This window comes from Equus przewalskii, chromosome 2, assembly GCF_037783145.1.
Source record: "Equus przewalskii isolate Varuska chromosome 2, EquPr2, whole genome shotgun sequence".
Classification (NCBI taxonomy): Eukaryota; Metazoa; Chordata; class Mammalia; order Perissodactyla; family Equidae; genus Equus; species Equus przewalskii.
The window spans coordinates 28,723,334-28,739,854 of record NC_091832.1 but is presented as its reverse complement, the minus strand read 5'-3'; the positions used below and the strand labels follow the sequence as shown (position 1 = coordinate 28,739,854).

Sequence of the window (16,521 nt, the reverse complement as noted above, 5' to 3'; positions counted from 1 at the left end):
ATAGTAGCTGTTTTCCTAAGTGGCATACAGACCTGTATACTTGGGTTTGTGTTCATATTGGCCAGAGGCCATCAAAGCTGCAGGTTAATGAAATGCTCTTTATTTTGTAGCCATCCAGTCCAATGGATCAGATGGGCAAGATGAGACCTCAGCCATATGGCGGGACTAACCCATATTCGCAACAACAGGGACCTCCGTCAGGACCACAGCAAGGACATGGGTACCCAGGGCAGCCATACGGGTCCCAGACCCCGCAACGGTACCCGATGACCATGCAGGGCCGGGCGCAGAGTACCATGGGCGGCCTCTCTTATGCACAGCAGGTAGATGGTGACTCCAATTACCTTAACCCTTGTTGCTGTCCAGGATCTGGTCTTGAGCTATAGAATCAAAGTGTCGTTGGCTTCCAAACCTCTTGAAAGGAGCGTAGGCCAATGGCTCAGTTAGAGTTTGCTACTTACAAGGCCAAGGTTTTGGGTACCATCCCATGTACATATCTGTCTTCTTCTTTGACCTGGCTGGCCTACTTGTATCCACTGAGCGGTGATCTCTGAAGGAAGTGGGAAGAAAGAAAGGCAGTGGCTGAGCACCTATCCCCTGCTACCAAGGAAAACTACTCACACCATGTGCCCTGGGGATGGAAGAGGCCCTTCACGTTTCTTAAGGCCCTCAGCATATAGCTGTCTGGTTCAAAACAAATGCTTAGGAAGGACTTGGAGTAGAAGAAAAGGGGAAGATTGAATGGTAAAGATACTAACAGTGCTGTTACAAATGTTAAAATTTCCCTCATTTCCTTTTGTCTGGCCATCTGCACCATTATCTTTTTATTGTCATTTTTGTTATGACAGCATTTTCTACCATTTGTATTTGAGTGATATTCATACTGAAAATGGTAAAGGACAGAATATAAAACTTAACTTTACTTCTAAGACTTTGAAGCAGAGTATGCCCTTAATGTAGAAAATGGAATACTGTCATTTTTTTTTTTCAAGAAGAAAATGGGGGAGAGATGGGGTGGATATTACTGTTATTTTATTTTTTGCCTACCTATCAAATGTATCCCCAGTACCTAGAATAGTACCTAGTACAAGCAAGCAACTAGGCTCTCAAATGTTTTTTGAATGAAGACTAAATGAAAACGAGAGCTAGAGTAGCTTAGTGATTTGCATGCTGTCTGGATTACTAAACCCTGGGTTTTCAGTCGGTTGAGCCAGGCTGCTGTTGACTATTCATTGTGGCTAGGATACAGATTCTTAGCGCTTGTAAAAACAGTCTAGGCTGTGATAAAAAGAGTAGGCTCATTGGTGAAAACAGCCTCTCTTGAACTCTTCTAAGTTGCCCAAATGTTAAATAGTGTAAATTTTCTGTGGATGAATTCAGTCCACTTGTAAACAAACCAACTAGTAACCCAACTTGGCCATCCTTCCTGGCTCAGTTTAGACAGGGATGGTAGAAAACCCTGGGCCTTCTCGGAGCGAGGCTTGGCTTGCCTGCTTTCTATACTCATCCTCAGGGCATAGCTTCTGACAGAATACCTCACCTTTCTTCATCTGGAAAAGTCAGCTAAAAGTGTTCTTTCCTTTCCTACAGATTCCTCCTTATGGACAACAAGGCCCCAGTGGGTATGGTCAGCAGGGCCAGACTCCATATTACAACCAGCAAAGTCCTCATCCCCAGCAGCAGCAGCCACCCTACTCCCAGCAACCACCATCCCAGACCCCTCATGCCCAACCTTCATATCAGCAGCAGCCACAGTCTCAGCCACCACAGCTCCAGTCCTCTCAGCCTCCATATTCCCAGCAGCCATCCCAGCCTCCACATCAGCAGTCCCCGACTCCATACCCCTCCCAGCAGTCCACGACCCAGCAGCACCCCCAGAGTCAGCCCCCCTACTCACAGCCGCAGGCACAGTCTCCCTACCAGCAGCAGCAACCTCAGCAGCCAGCATCCTCGACGCTCTCCCAGCAGGCTGCGTACCCTCAGCCCCAATCTCAGCAGTCACAGCAAACTGCCTATTCCCAGCAGCGCTTCCCTCCACCGCAGGTAAGATGCCCTTGCCTCCTGCCCTTCCCTGTATGTGACTAAAGGCAGCTTACGGGTTGGTGTCATGAGAACTTTGCCATACAAATTGGTTCTCTAACGTGCACTTAAAAACCAGTTAAACTCTGGATAAACATGCTAACTGGATTGATTGAACTAATACAGGCATAACCTTCTTAACTGCATAAAAACCTGTAGCTCTACTTACTGATGAAGAAATAGGGCAATGGAAAGTTGCATGGACAGATAAGACATTAAACGTAATGGGACTGATTTTTTTTTTTTAATTAGCATTCAGAACTTAAGCATCCAAGTGAGTTTGGTCTCCTTAAAAACAGTCACTTTGGGAGGCTATACTGTATATTCGTTCCAACTGCCAAAATATTTTGGACTCCTTCATTTGAAATTGCCATCAGCGCTGACATCACATTCTCTAGACTGTTCTCAGTGGTGGCAAGTCTTTTTATTTTTGAGGGGAAAATAGCTAAAATTCATTTGTATCCATGTCTATGAACAAGGTGGATGATGAAGCCGAAAAATAACAATTTGGGCTTTGTTCTTAAAAGAACCAAAAGAGAAGAAATGACTGAGTGATGATAGGTCCACTAAAGATTTTGTGCATTGGTAGCATTGTTGGAATAAATATCTCATCCCAAGACAATGTCTTTGAAGGAAGCAGTATTCATTCTAATGTGAAAGTTCTAGCATGAGTTTTTCTTGTTTTTTAAATAATTGGTCTCATTCCTTGGTAGGTACACCTTGTAGTTAGCCAGATTTTAGAATTTAACCCCAAGGAATAGCTCTCTGTGGGTGGCAGTAAATGGTCAACAGTGCCATTGGGAAGAGTCTTATATCCACTGTTGACATTCTTGTCTTAGAGCCACAGCTTGTATTTTTCTGCTTTCAGATAATATTGTGCACACTTGGACACATAACTTCCTCTGTGTGAGAGAGTCCCATGGCCCTTTCACCATGAAGCAAGCTTGCCTGGCTTATTAATACTAGGCCTTCACAGCTTTTGTTTTTCTTGTTTTTAGGAGTTATCTCAAGATTCATTTGGGTCTCAGGCATCCTCAGCCGCCTCAATGACCTCCAGTAAGGGAGGGCAAGAAGATATGAACCTGAGTCTTCAGTCAAGACCCTCAAGCTTGCCTGTGAGTATTCCTGCTACCCTCTAAAAGGTGATGGGGACAGAAAAGAAGCAAAGAAAACTGGTTTCTGATTGGATGTTTTGGTGGTATTGCGCTAAATGAGCTATTCCTTGAATTCAGGTTCAGAATTCTGAATAGGAATTTATGGGCCGAGCTTGTAGAATGCCTCTTTTAGCTACCTGCCCAGGGAAAAGGTTTGTGAGCTCTGTTTAGAGGTTTTTGTTTTTGTTTTTGTTTTTGTTTGAAATCTTGAGCTCTTAGGCATAGACCTGGGTGAGGGATAGAGAAGATGGAGCTATTGGAAACACTATCTGCTGTCCATCAAAGTTGAGAGAAGTCTCAATTTTTTTACCTTACTTTTGAGGGCTTAATTTTTAGTATTTAGCTAGTAGGTAGAATCTGGGGTGCATTCAGCGTGGATTATCACATTGAGCACAGGCAGAGTAAAAGCAGTTTTTCTGGTTGTTGTTTTGCATGAATAGGTGCTTTTGTCTAGTAGAGTGGTTGGTGCCCAGATGCTTGATTAGTGTTTGTGGAATGGACTGTCTGTATCCTGAGGAAGGCTGCATAGTCTACTGATTGAACTTGGGCTCTGGAGCCAGAGTTCTTGCGTCTGCGTTTTGACTCTGCCACTAACCCTGTAGCTTAGGCAAGTCACTTAACTTCTCTGTGCCTTAGTTTTCACATCTGTTGAATGAACTTAAAAGTACTCACTTTTTGGGGTGGTTATCAACATTAAATAGGACAATATAGAGTGCTGATGCATTGTAGGCACTCCATAAACGTCAGCCATTATCATCATCATCTCAGAGGGCAAAGGGACTGAACTTGATACCTGAAAGGCAGTTAGCACCAACTATTTAACAGCAGGCAGGTTCTGGAAACGTTTACCCCTAGTCTTAGCTCCACTACTCCATGTGGGCAATCACTCAGGTTCTGGAAGTTAATCTGTTAGGCACAGGAATAAAATGGGCTGCTCTGGAATCTAGTAAGACAGGAAGTAGCAAACTCTCCATTACAAATCCTTCTTAGTTAGGAAATGAATTAGCCACGCATGCCCAGATAAGAGTCTCGAAATTTTGATTCTACTTGGATTTGAAGCCTGTCTCTTCAGTTATTCTGACTTGGGAGAAAATGGTTTCTGGATCTTTAAGGGAATAGGTAGGAGGCAAGAACTCTTTTCATCATGAAGCCTCCCGCGACTACCCCTGAAGATGTCTGAACCATACTCAGTAGGGCAGTGTCTGCAGAGTCCTTCAACACCTGTTGTTCAGGCCAGGCCAGGGTGAATAGCCACTATCAGATGGGCCTTCTGAGACTGTTGACTTTCTCACCTGAGGAATTGGGGGAGGAAGTGTCTGAATAAGGCAATCCCTTTTTGTTCCCTTCTCATTAATGCCTGTTGCAGTCCTTTTCTGCATCTTAAACTTCACTGGTTTGTGCTTTCTAACCCGATTCAATCAGAAATGTGTTACCACTCCATCATCATCTGTGACTACATTTGAGTAAGGTACTTTTGTGGCAAGAACCCAGCTCAGTGGATTTCTGCCAGTACTGTAAGTTGCTCCCCCTTGAAAAGTTTCTACTTGGTCCTAGTGACCTTTTGGCAGAGCTGTATTTGGTATTTTTAGTCCTGAGAAGCCTAGCATACAGACACGTTGCATGTCTTCTCAGGGTTGAGAGCCTTGTCCTGTTGAATCCAAGAGCTTCTTATCTGACCCACTGAAGTGAAGGTGCAGGCAGCTTCTTGAGCCCAGGGGAGGGTTGTTCCTGGGCAGCCTATCACAAGGAGCATTCCCAAGTTCAAGCTTCTACTATCGATTCATCCAAATGGGTCATTTGCTTTGTGGTAGAAGCTCCGTGAAGGAGGTGAGCTGGCTGGGTTGTTGGCATCTTGTTTGTTGAATTGCTTTTTATCCCTCTCCTTTTTGGACCAAGAAACAAAAGGTGGTTTTTCTTTGAAATTTTGGTTTGATGCCAGATTTCCCTAGCCAAGGCTGGGAAACTGTCAGAGCTGAAGAAAGGAAAAGTCGGGATTCCCTACAAGGGGCCCTCTCCTTTTCTTAAGCAGCTGTGTTAAGGGATCCCTAGGTTTGCCAGTATATTCTTTTCACTCAACAGATGTTTATGGGGCACCTATTTGTGTTTGGCTCCAGAGCAGATGCTAGGCTGACTGGAGGGCAGCCACTCCAGTTTTCCACATTACCCTTTTCACCCATTCACCTTACCCGCTTAGTCCTAAAGGCATTATGATTGTGACCCTTGATTTAAAGACAGTATGGTTTCTAATCCTGATTATTGCAAAAATTAGATTTTGAGAAGTTTCTGTTCAGCTATTAATGCCAAACCATTTAGCTACTATTATCCTGATTGTGTTATCCCTCTATTTAAAACATCTCAATTATTTTTCATAATCCTTAATATTACCTAGGCTGTTCCCTTCTACTTCTCGTTCTGATTCAGTAGGTCTGAAGTGAGGCCTGAGAATCTACATTTCCAGCAAGTAACTCGAAGCTTCCTGACCAGGGATGGCACTTTGAGAACTTCTACTTTGTCCTTTTTTACTCTCAGCTTTCTCTTGATTTCTATAAGGCCCCATACTTTTTTCTGCTTCCAGACCTTTGCACACACTCCTCCCTTTGCCTAATACACTTTTCCTCGTAACTCTTATTCATATTTCAGATTACATCTTCAAGATCACTTCCTCAGAAAACTCCTTCCTAATCAAGCTTCAAAACTCACCTTAAATAACTTCTATGATGCCGTCGCTGACTAAAGGCAGTTTTTATTTTACTTAAAAAAAAAAACAACACCCTAGGGGCTGGCCTGGTGGCGTACTGTTTAAGTTTACGTGCTCTGCTTTGGCAGCCTGGGGTTCACAGGTTCAGATCATGGGTGCAGACCTGACACTGCTCGTCAAGCCACGCTTTGGCAGCATCCCACATAAAATAGAGGAAGATTGGCACAGATGTTAGCTCAGTGACAATATTCCTTAAGCAAAAAGAGGAAGATTGACAACAGGTGTTAGCACAGGGCCAATCTTCCTTACAAAACAAAAATAAAAAACCCTACAATATTTAAGACATAATAAGGTATAAAGTACCCATCTTTAGAAACCAAACCTTGCTGACATAGGTAAAAGCACCTTATATAGCCCTCTGAGATCACTTCCTCATCCTTGTACCCAGAGCAGCACTATCCTGTATCTGAGGTTTCTTTGCTCCGTACTGCCTAGAGCATTCTCCTGATACCTCTACTTACTTGAGTCTCTTCCACTACCGTCATGTGCCACCTAATGACATTTTGGTCCATGGTGGTCTCATAATGTTAGTATATAGCTTAGGTGGATAGTAGGTTATACCATCTAGATTTGTGTAAGTACACTCTATGAGGTTTGTACATTGAAATCGCCTAACAAGGCATTTCTCAGAATGGATCCTCATTGTTAAGTGACACATAGCTATAGATGGTCAGCTCTTAGAGGGCAGGCACTGTGTTATTGACCTCTGTGCTTCCAACACATGATGCCCAAGACCCATGGTTCTTTACCTTGGCTGCGTGTTAGAATTACCTGGGGAACAAATGACCTGTAAAACCAGTGGCCAGGGTTCACAGAGTTTCGATTTGTTTGTGGGATGGGGCTTGGGCTTTGGTATGGTTAGAAGCTGTCCCGGGTGATTCTGATTTGCAGGCCTGATGGAGTTACACGAGTCCAAATTGTGTCAGGTTGCTTTGCTATAACAGACTGTGTTAGCACCCATGGTTTTTATCAGTGCTTATCTCAAGTGTAATTTGAATTATTTACTTAATGTGAGCTCACCAAGACCTGACTTGCTCTGTCTTGCTCATTGCCATCATAGTGCTTAGCATATAGTAGGCTCCAGCTCATTGAATGAATGAACCTGAGCAGTATCCATTACATTGCTCATCCAGAAAGTATATGTCTAACAGGGGAGAGTTTGACTATATTACCAGATTGTTGTTTTCATTGCTAGGGCAAGACAGGTATCACAGACTGTTAGGGGAAGGCCCAAACTCCATTTTAAAGGATGGATTAATCTATTTGTGCTTCCTGACATTGGCCTTAGGAAGAAGTGGGGTTGGGGTTTGTCATCTATCTCATAAAATAGCTACCACTTCACCTTATGTTAAGAAGGTGCTTGTAAGGGATGGGTGAGCAAACCTCTGGGTGTTTCGTTACGTCCTTAATTTTCTTTATTTTGGGGCAAAATCTCTAAGGGACTCATCTGAAAATTGGTATCTGACTTTTGATTATAATTATTTTTGAGAATGACTTGGAGTTGCATCTTTAAAAGCTGCTACTTAAGTGATTCATCCAAGTATATGTGATGTCCCTAGAATAATGAGCGCTTCCCAAATTTTTCTTACTGAGGCACATTTGTAAATTTACATTTTAGTCTTGAAAGTGTACCTGAAGTAGAGTTTCCATTCATGGTGGAAAATGGATATAGGATTAAAAGCTCTGATATGGAGAGGCTAGCTAGATAAGTGCTTCTCAAACTTTAGCTTGCATTAAAAATCATCTGGAGGTTAATTAAAACACAGATTATGGACTCCTAACCAGAGAGATTCTGACTCTGTAGGTGTAGGGTGGGACCCAAGAATTTGCATTTAGCAAGCTCTCAGGTGGTACTGAAGTTGCAAATACCATACTTGAATAACAATGAGCTTAGGTAGTCTAGTCCTTTGAAAAGGGAAGAAAAAAATTACTAGACTAGGAAGCCACAGTGGTAACTTGAATAATAGTGGTGACCTACACTATAGTTTGACTCTTGATGATCTGGACAGAAGGCTGTGGGTTGAAAATGGTGGAAAGAAAAGAGACTTGGGAGAGACAGACTGTCTGCAGCTATGGCCTCAGTGCAGTTTATTCCTGGGTAAGGCAGCCCTTGGCATTGTTGGCACCGTTGGCACCACCCTGGGAGCTCTCCGCTCTGTGGCAGTCATCACACTGGATCCCTTCCATAAGTTGGTCACCAGATCCTAGTCTGTCTTAGATATGACTTTTGAATCTGGTTTCTCCTGTCCTTCCCCATTGCCTTTTTTTCAGACCCCTGTTATCTCTCATCTGGTGTCTTTCCACCAACTCCTGACTGTTCCATTTCTTTTCCTTCCAAGCCTGTCTTCAACATAATCATCAAAATGATCATCTTAAAAAAAATCAAACCTGACAAGTTATATTACTGCTTTAAAACCTCTAGCTACCTGTTGTCTATAGGTTTAAGCCCTAGTCTGACATAAATTCCTTTGTGATCTGGAGAATGAGGATATTTAAAAAAAAAAGAAAAGAAAGAAAAAGTCAGTAAGTTCTCTGTCCCTAGAGTAAAACCTGGCACACTGTTTGCTGTGGGTGTTGTATAGAAGGAAAATAAGCACTAGACAAGGGTTGAAGGAGGGCTTCTGAGGCAACCTGAACTTTTTAAGTATGTGATTCTGAATATGGCATGGTTGCAACCCTCAAGGATTATCTTCTGTTTCTTTAGTAAGATAGACGTAATAAGGTGTGCCCGAATGTTACAATGAGTACTATGAGAATTTGGTGAAGTCAATGATCCAGGATGTCTAAATAGTTGAGGAAAGACATCATGGCAGAAGATTAGAATGAGCTAGATGTGGATGTACATGAGTGGTTAGAAAGGAAAAGTACAGCCCGAGCAGAGGCCAGGTGGGGATGGGGTATAGTGTAGATGATATTTGGGGCACTGGTCCAGATCAGGCTTCCTAGGGTAGGGAGTAACAGGAAGGAAAGCTATATCACAGGTTTTAGGACCCTAGTGGGCTAAGTCAATCATTTGGATCTGATCTTACAGGCCTACAGATATATAATTAGGGCAATAACTTGATAAAACTGTTAGAAAAATGATCCATGGGTGTATGGTATGGTTTGAAAAGGGGGTAGTCCAGAAGCAACAAACTATTGAAATAATTCTGGCAAGAGATGTGGAGTTCTACCCCTCTGTCTCATTTGCATAGCTACCTAGTCCCAATTGTGATATGTGCAGGAAAGAATCTATACAACCGAGAATAAATGGATTCTGCTGGGTGGACAATTTAACCATATTCATTTACTGGGGGGAAAAAAGAAAGAGAAATCTCCTTGACAGAAATAGAAAGGTTAATAGGAAAACTCATTTTTGAGGAGAAGTTCCATATAGTGAGATGTCTAAAAACAAATGCTTACTTACTAGTTGGAGATGGGAGACTGAAATGTAGGTTAAGAGCTGAGTCTGGATAGAGTTTGAGAGTGTCTATGTAGAAGTTAATAGTTAAACTGTGGAGTATGGAGAGAAAAGCCAGGTGGAACCCTGGACAATGCCTGCAATCATTGGGTAGAAGTGCCCAACAGATAGCTAGAGATTGGAGGAGGACCAGGATTGTGTCATATTTCTGGAAGGCAAGGGAGGGGGGAAGATAGTCCACATCCAATTTATGTTTCAAGGAATATAAGTATATTTTAAGAAATATAAAGTTGGATTTGTCGTGAAGCAGGTTATTGGAATCTTTTTTAGGTAAGAGGACCTGATTTCCTAGGGCTGGAGGAAAGGAAGTGTGCAAGGGAAAGGAGTAAAGGTAAAGAGCACTCTTGAAAGACATTGAAGGAGGAGGCAGCTAAATCAGCCCAAATTCCTCAGCTTCATCTCAAGACTCGCATGTGTATAAGGCAGATAAATAGAAGGGTGAAGATGCTGGCAGAATATTAGGAGGGTATAAGCAGGCACATCTTTCAGGAGTCATGAGAGAAAGGAATCAAGGGCACTCACTGGGTTAGCTTATGAGGGACCGTATACCCTTAACTGAAAACGTCCTAGAGGCTTCTGTTGAAGATCTGGATCATATTTGTTTCTTTCGGTTAGGTAGGAGTAGAAGTTAATGATGCTGGGAGTGAGGTGGAGAACAGGATTGGAATTTTTAATATCTGTTAAATTATCTATAGATATTCTTTTAACGTCACCAGCCCTTCTTTTAGATTTCACTTAACAACCTAGTAGCTATTAGCACTCATGATTTACTACCGAGATGTTGTCAAACTCTGAGAGCTTGGGTTACAATGATCTGGAAAGGGGAAATGGAAGGGAACTATGTTGTTCTGTAGAATCTGAATCTTAGGAGGGCAGGAATGAGGCCAGGAAAGGACCTAAGCCAACACCAGTTCTCCTGGAAGGGCAGAAATTGAAATGTACTGAGTAACCACTTCTGTTCTATATTAGGAGAAACTAAGGGTCAGAAGCAGGCTTTGAATCCAGCTCTCTCTGCTATTTCACGTGAAATATTTCCCCTAGCATCCCACCCAGCAGAGGAAAGGCATGGACAATCTGATCTTCTCTTCATGTTTAGCCAAAAGCCTCAACCCCTTTGCCGTTTAGCGTTCACTAGACTTGTCCTAAAAGAAAGGGTCTAGGTGGATTTCCATTCCACTTTTAATTTTCCCAGATGACCTTGTGATGGAGGCACAGACGAGTTGTGAAAAAGGCAGCTGAGGGACAGGGAGGGGTGAGAGAGGGAAGATGGCCAAATCTATAGGGCAGGCCTGCTGGACCAAGTAACCAACTAGGGAATCACCACAAACAGTAGAAGGTTGGCTAGTTTAATTCTTTGGTTCCCCTTGTGTTGGACGGGAGCAAGTCCTGTTCTGTGCCTTTTTTCTTAGAACACAGTGTCCTGATTAATGCTAATTTTAATCAGTTAGATTCTTGCTACTGAAAAAATGTGGTCCATTATCTAGCAGCACAGACATCACCTGGGAGCTTGCTAGAAATGCAGATTCTTGGTCCCCACTCCAGCTTTATTGAATCCAACACAATTACATGAGATCCCCAGGTGATTCATTTGTCTAATGGTTTAGAAGCAAGGTGTTAGACCCTGAGAGTTATAAAATTTGCCAATAAAATACCAAGCTGGGGACTTTGGAATACAATAAATTTTACTGACTGTGTCTAGTAAAATTTAAATAATCTGAATGTGGGGGATGGGAGTGGGAGACCACCACCAGTGGTTTTGGGGGGCCCTGGCTCTCCATGCTTGCAGCCCAAACCCCATTGTGGGGCCATCCACAGCTCCCACTATACCTCTACAGGCCCATCTTCAGCCACTCAGATGTACATTATGCTCCTTATAACTCCCGATCGTTCCTGTCAGTGTTCTTTGGCTTAAGATTTACTCTTCCCCCTCTTTTTTAATACCCAGCAAACTTCTACTTTGGCTTCAAAACCTAGCTAAAATACCTTCTCTGGGATTCATCCCTATTTTCTTCAGGCAGTTTCTTCATATTGTTGTAGTACTATATTGGTACCTCTGCTTGAGCACTCAGGTCTATATCTGACACCTGTATCAGCCAGATACTCAGAAAACCTTTGTTGAATAGCCCCCTAGGTTCTTGCTACCTACCTGAGCTTGGGGGCCAGCTTTTTGTCATCTAAGTTTATTGGGAGGAGTAACAGAAATCCTCTAAATGCTTAAAATATTGGAATGTTTGAAAGATTTTAATTTTACACTGTTTGTTTTCCCCAATATCACATTTCATGGTAAAAGGAGGCAGGGCCAACAGTTTTTGCCTAGGTTTTTGATGGCTTATTTTCAAAGGGATAACAGAAATGCCACTGGCAGTTTTGGTACCCAGAGAAGCTAGGCCATTCTGAGGTTGGTGACCTGTTTCCTTCATATCTGACCATGTATCTGTGCTTGCTCCCCTTGAATTGTAGCCCAGGTGCTCTCACAAAGTCTCAAAAAGGAAATCCCCACCCCCTCTGTCATATCTGCCCAGGCTGCTCAGAGCAGCCTGTACCCTGTGAAGTAGCCGTCCCTTCTCCAGAAGGCTGGTTCTCTGGCAGGGCTAGCCAATCTGCTTCTCCATCTTAGTCACGCTGCTCTGGCCCTGATACTGCCTGGTGCCTGCTGGAGCCTGTGCTGCTTGCAGCAGATTACTGTATGCTTGTTCCTGGGCCCATTTCCTGTTTCTATTCTAGTCGCTGGTGGCTCAGCTCTGCTTCCTGCCTGTGTGTCTCACACAGATTCCTCTTGCTGGAACCTTTTGTTTTCTTCGGAACAACTTCAGTCTGAAAACTAACTGAGCCTTACCTATAGTGTGGTGGCTCCTGGGGTCAATAAGTCCTACTGAGGACTGGCAGGAAGTACACCCTCCCCACCAAGCATACCACTTGGATTTGACCTTGTTTTTCAGTTTGTCCCCAGCCCTGTAACAGGAAGCTGGTGGTTCATTGCTTAGACCAGAAATTGGTATAAGAAGATAAGCTAGGATCTTGTGCAGGGCAAACTTGTCTTCACTCATTAGCTACACAGGGCTATCAGGACTGGTGTGCCCTGGTTCTTTTGCACCTGGAGCTTATAAACATATTTCCTGCTGCTGAGGAAGACACTTAGTACCCTTTCTAGCCCAGGCTTCCCGGAAGCCCAGAGAATACTCACTTTGGCTTGGGCAGGTAATGCTGTCCTCAGCGGAGTAAAAGCTTGCAGAGAATGTAAGGATGTAAAGGAAAGCATGTACTGACTCAGCCCTCCATCTTGTGAGCAGTTCAATCCCCCAGAGCTTAGAGTGGGAGGGAAAAAGTGCAAGGAGGTGGTAAAAAGGGAAGAAGTGAAGGAGGTTGTCCTGGGCAAATGTGTTTTAAAGTTCTAAGCTTCCTCCATCTTGCCCATTTTCCCCAGAAGAGGCTGGCTTAGCAGAGAATATGCTTTGTGAATAATTCTGTTCTTCTCTCTTGTTCACAACTACTCTTTTGGGATTATCTGATAATACTGTGTCAGAGTGGTTTCTACACTGCGCCCTAGGCCTAGGTATGTTTAATAGAGAGGGATTTAATATGGGGAATTGGGCTTACAAAATTGTTGGAAGGACTGACAGAGAATGCTCCAGGTTTGTCCTGTAGGAACGGGACCTAGACCTAGGTTTCACCCACCAGGGGAACTCCTACTTCTGAGCCACTATCTGATTGATTGCTCTAAATCTGCTATCCAGGGATCAGTAAGCTGGAATCAAATAGCAGCAGGTGCTGCTGTCAGAACCAGCACCCAATTAACAGGAAGATGAAACCAAAATGCTCCTGCAGAAACAAGTGAAGGAGACAGAAATATGGTATATGTGGTCTCTGCCGTACTTTGATCTCATCTTGACTCTGCTTCTAATTAGCAGAATCTGAATTGTATCCAAATCCATCTGCAAGGAATTCTGGGAAATGTAGTTTTTAGCTTTTTAACCTCTAAAATTAAGAAACAAAAGTAGAATGGAGACAGCATGAGATAGGCCACAGAATACTCACCACACTAATGCAAACACCACCACTCCTCCTTAACTCATACTTCACATATGAGGAACCTAAGGCTCAGAAAGGGTAAAGGACTTGTCCAAAGTCTGTCAGTACATGAGAACATTGGATTCGCTAACTTCCAGTCCAGTACTTTTACTATGAGGACCAACTCCTATAAAGAATCACAAAAAAGCTCCTTTAAGAGAAGAAAAAATGCCATATTCAGAAAACAGACTTTGTCTTCCACATTCTCTTGTCTTTGGAAAAAGGAAAGAAGGAATTGTGGAGGATTTTTGGACAAAGGTAGTGATAATATAGCTTCTGGATTTAGGTCTACTCCCCAAGAAGATAGGAAGCATTTACTCTGGAAGGAAGAAATCTCAAAAACTAAAATTTCCTGAAATTCCTGAGTCAACATATGGATGAACTCAGTTGCCTTGGTGACCATGGCTTTTCTCCACCCATCCCCCTTTCCCTTTCACTCCTGTTGGTGCTTCTATAATCTTCTGCAAAGCTGGCTGGGAGATTTCTTCAGTGAAGTACGTTCCCTGGCTTCTGCCATTGTCCTTCTCTAAAAAGACCAACAAAAATCAGAAAGCCACTTGCAGATCTGTAATTACCAGGCTGTTTCTTGTCTGTCCTTGTGGAAGAACTTGGGCTTTTTGAACAAGAAATAAAACAAATCATCCTAGAAATGCTATCCTTAAAAAAAAAAAACAACACTAGGGGGGCCAGCCCCGTGGCCGAGAAGTTAAGTTCATGCGCTCTTCTTCAAGTGGCCCAGGGTTTTGTTGGTTCGGCTCCTGGGCGCGGGCATGGCACTGCTCATCAGGCCATGCTGAGGTGGCGTCCCACGTGCCACCACTAGAAGGACCCACAACTAAAAATGCACAACTATGTACTGGGGGGCTTTAGGGAGAAAAAGGAAAAATAAAATATTTTAAAAAAAGAGACCACTAGGGTCTCCCTACACCAGAGTGAGAATCTGTTCCTCCAAACTTGGTCCAGAGGGGAAGACCCCTAGGTGTGGAGCTATGTTAACATAACATAGATACATCAAGCATAGAATTAGTTCTACTGTCTTTTTCTTGTGTTTCTAAGATATTTGGTATTCTACCTGAAAGCTGTGATGAAACTGATATGTGATGTAGTGCTGTCCTTTTGGGGACCAGTGCCTGATCTCTTGCTCCATCTGCTTCCGTGGCCTGAACCTGTTTCGTTTCCCCACCTGGTGTCAGCATGGAATTGGCTGGTATTGTGACATAATCTCTGGTTGCCATGAGGCAGAGCTCGCCTCCAAACCACCAGCTTGCTTCCCATTTGACCTTTCCCAAGGAAGCTAAGAAGCCATGCCTTGTTGAAGTGGGGAACTAGGGGTTGAAGTCTCCAGCCGAGTCAGCGAACCTGTCCCTTAAGGCCAACTTTGATAAGGGAAGAATATTGAGTGTTGTTTACTGAAATGAGTGAAGGTAATTTTCTGACATTTTGAGGAAAATAGGAGAGAAACCAAGTTCCAAATAAAAGGGATCAGTGTTCAAAGGAACTGTTATCAAGAATATTTTTGGTTTTTTCCCCTTCATCTTCCACTTTTAGAACTTGACTATGTCTTGCCCTATGTTTAGAATTGGTCTTTTGGTTTTAAAGGGCTTTGGGATTCATGGCTGTCTTTCCTGGTTTAAGGTTCTGTCCGTTCCTCCACTCTCAGATCTGTTTCTTCTACCCCTTCGCCCCAAATCTGTGGATTTTGTCTAGACCAGTATGCTATGGTAGGGAAGACCATGGGCAAATACAAATTTAGGCCTTTAAATACCAAACCAAGGAGGCCATGTAGCCCCTAGACCTTGGTCTAAGCTGTGTTCAGCACAGTGCCAACTTGGCCTTCCCCAATTGTGCACATTACTTCCTTGCTTGCTTTCTGGTTGCTATAATTCTTTTTTTTTTTTTTTTTTTTTTTTGAGGAAGATTAGCCCTGAGCTAACATCTGCCCATTCTCCTCTTTTTTTTTTTTTTTTTTTGCTGAGGAAGACTGGCCCTGAGCTAACAATCGTGCCCATCTCTCTCTACATTATATGTGGGACGCCTACCACAGCATGGCATGCCAAGCAATGCCATGTCCGCACCCGGGATCTGAACTGGCGAACCCCGGGCTGCCGAAGTGGAACGTGCGCGCTTAACCGCTGTGCCACTGGGCTGGCCCCTGGTTGCTGTAATTCTGAGGGGCAGCCAGATGAGGTGGAAGCCTAAGGCAATAACCCCTTCCCCTTACACTTTTCATACCTAGAGCTCTGCTTTCTTTTCTGTATTCTTTTCTTCTTACCCTTTTCTTGCCTTCCTTGCTCAAGTTCTAGGATTCAAGCTGATGATCATGATGGAACAAGATCTGTGTGGTTGGCCTTCCTCACTGGGAATGCTTGACGTGGAGAAAGTAGGGAGTTCCTAATTTCTTTGCCTTCTCTAGCTTTACAGTGCTCCTTTCCTGCTGGGATTAGAACAGCCCTATTCCATAAATATGCACTGCTCTTGACTGCTCTAACTCAGGCCCAGCTCTGACCCAGTTTCATCTTTTTCAGATTTGAGTCTGTTAGCTAGTGACCCTTAAAACTGTACATTTTTGGCGAAGAAGTGGTTTCTGACTAGATAAGACATTCTCTCCTGGCCCAGGTGAGAAGCCTTTGCAAGGGAGGGGTGTGTGTTAGAAGGCTGGCTAGGTAGGTAACATGGTATTATACAGGCCTGGTGGGGACTATGAACTAGAAAGCAAGGTTTCAGCCAATTAGTGCCCAGAGGGAGTTCTAGAATCCATTTTTTTCACGAGTCGGGAACCTAGATTTTTTTAATGTAAAGTCTCTGAATTATTAAGTGTCTGCATGGGAGTGTTGGGCAATAGATTAAAAGGTTCTCCGGGGCCGTGGGTCTGTCCGTGCAGCTTGCTTGTGGACTCCCCATGTAGCTGTGGCTTCCTTGGAACTGGTGCTTAGAATTTCTCTGGGGTGGGGGCCAGCTGTGGGGAGCACCGTCTAATCCATTGCCAACTCTCATTGTGTTTG

General features: G+C 43.5%; 1 protein-coding gene and 1 long non-coding RNA gene across 3 annotated transcripts in view; one reads left to right on the top strand and one right to left on the bottom strand.

Annotated features, from left to right (window-relative positions):
• ARID1A (AT-rich interaction domain 1A) overlaps positions 1-16,521 on the top strand; it is a 67,393-nt gene that overhangs the window by 24,688 nt on the left and 26,184 nt on the right. For both annotated transcript variants that reach the window (XM_070610577.1, XM_070610576.1), the window contains exons 2-4: positions 111-323; positions 1,591-2,043; positions 3,078-3,194. In XM_070610577.1, coding sequence (XP_070466678.1) covers positions 111-323; positions 1,591-2,043; positions 3,078-3,194 — 783 coding nt within the window. The remainder of the gene's footprint in view (positions 1-110; positions 324-1,590; positions 2,044-3,077; positions 3,195-16,521) is intronic.
• On the bottom strand, positions 85-14,720 carry LOC139081959 (uncharacterized). The gene is made up of 3 exons (XR_011537507.1): positions 14,592-14,720; positions 462-550; positions 85-380 (listed from the first exon to the last, which is right to left on the bottom strand). It is a non-coding gene; the product is annotated as an uncharacterized lncRNA (long non-coding RNA).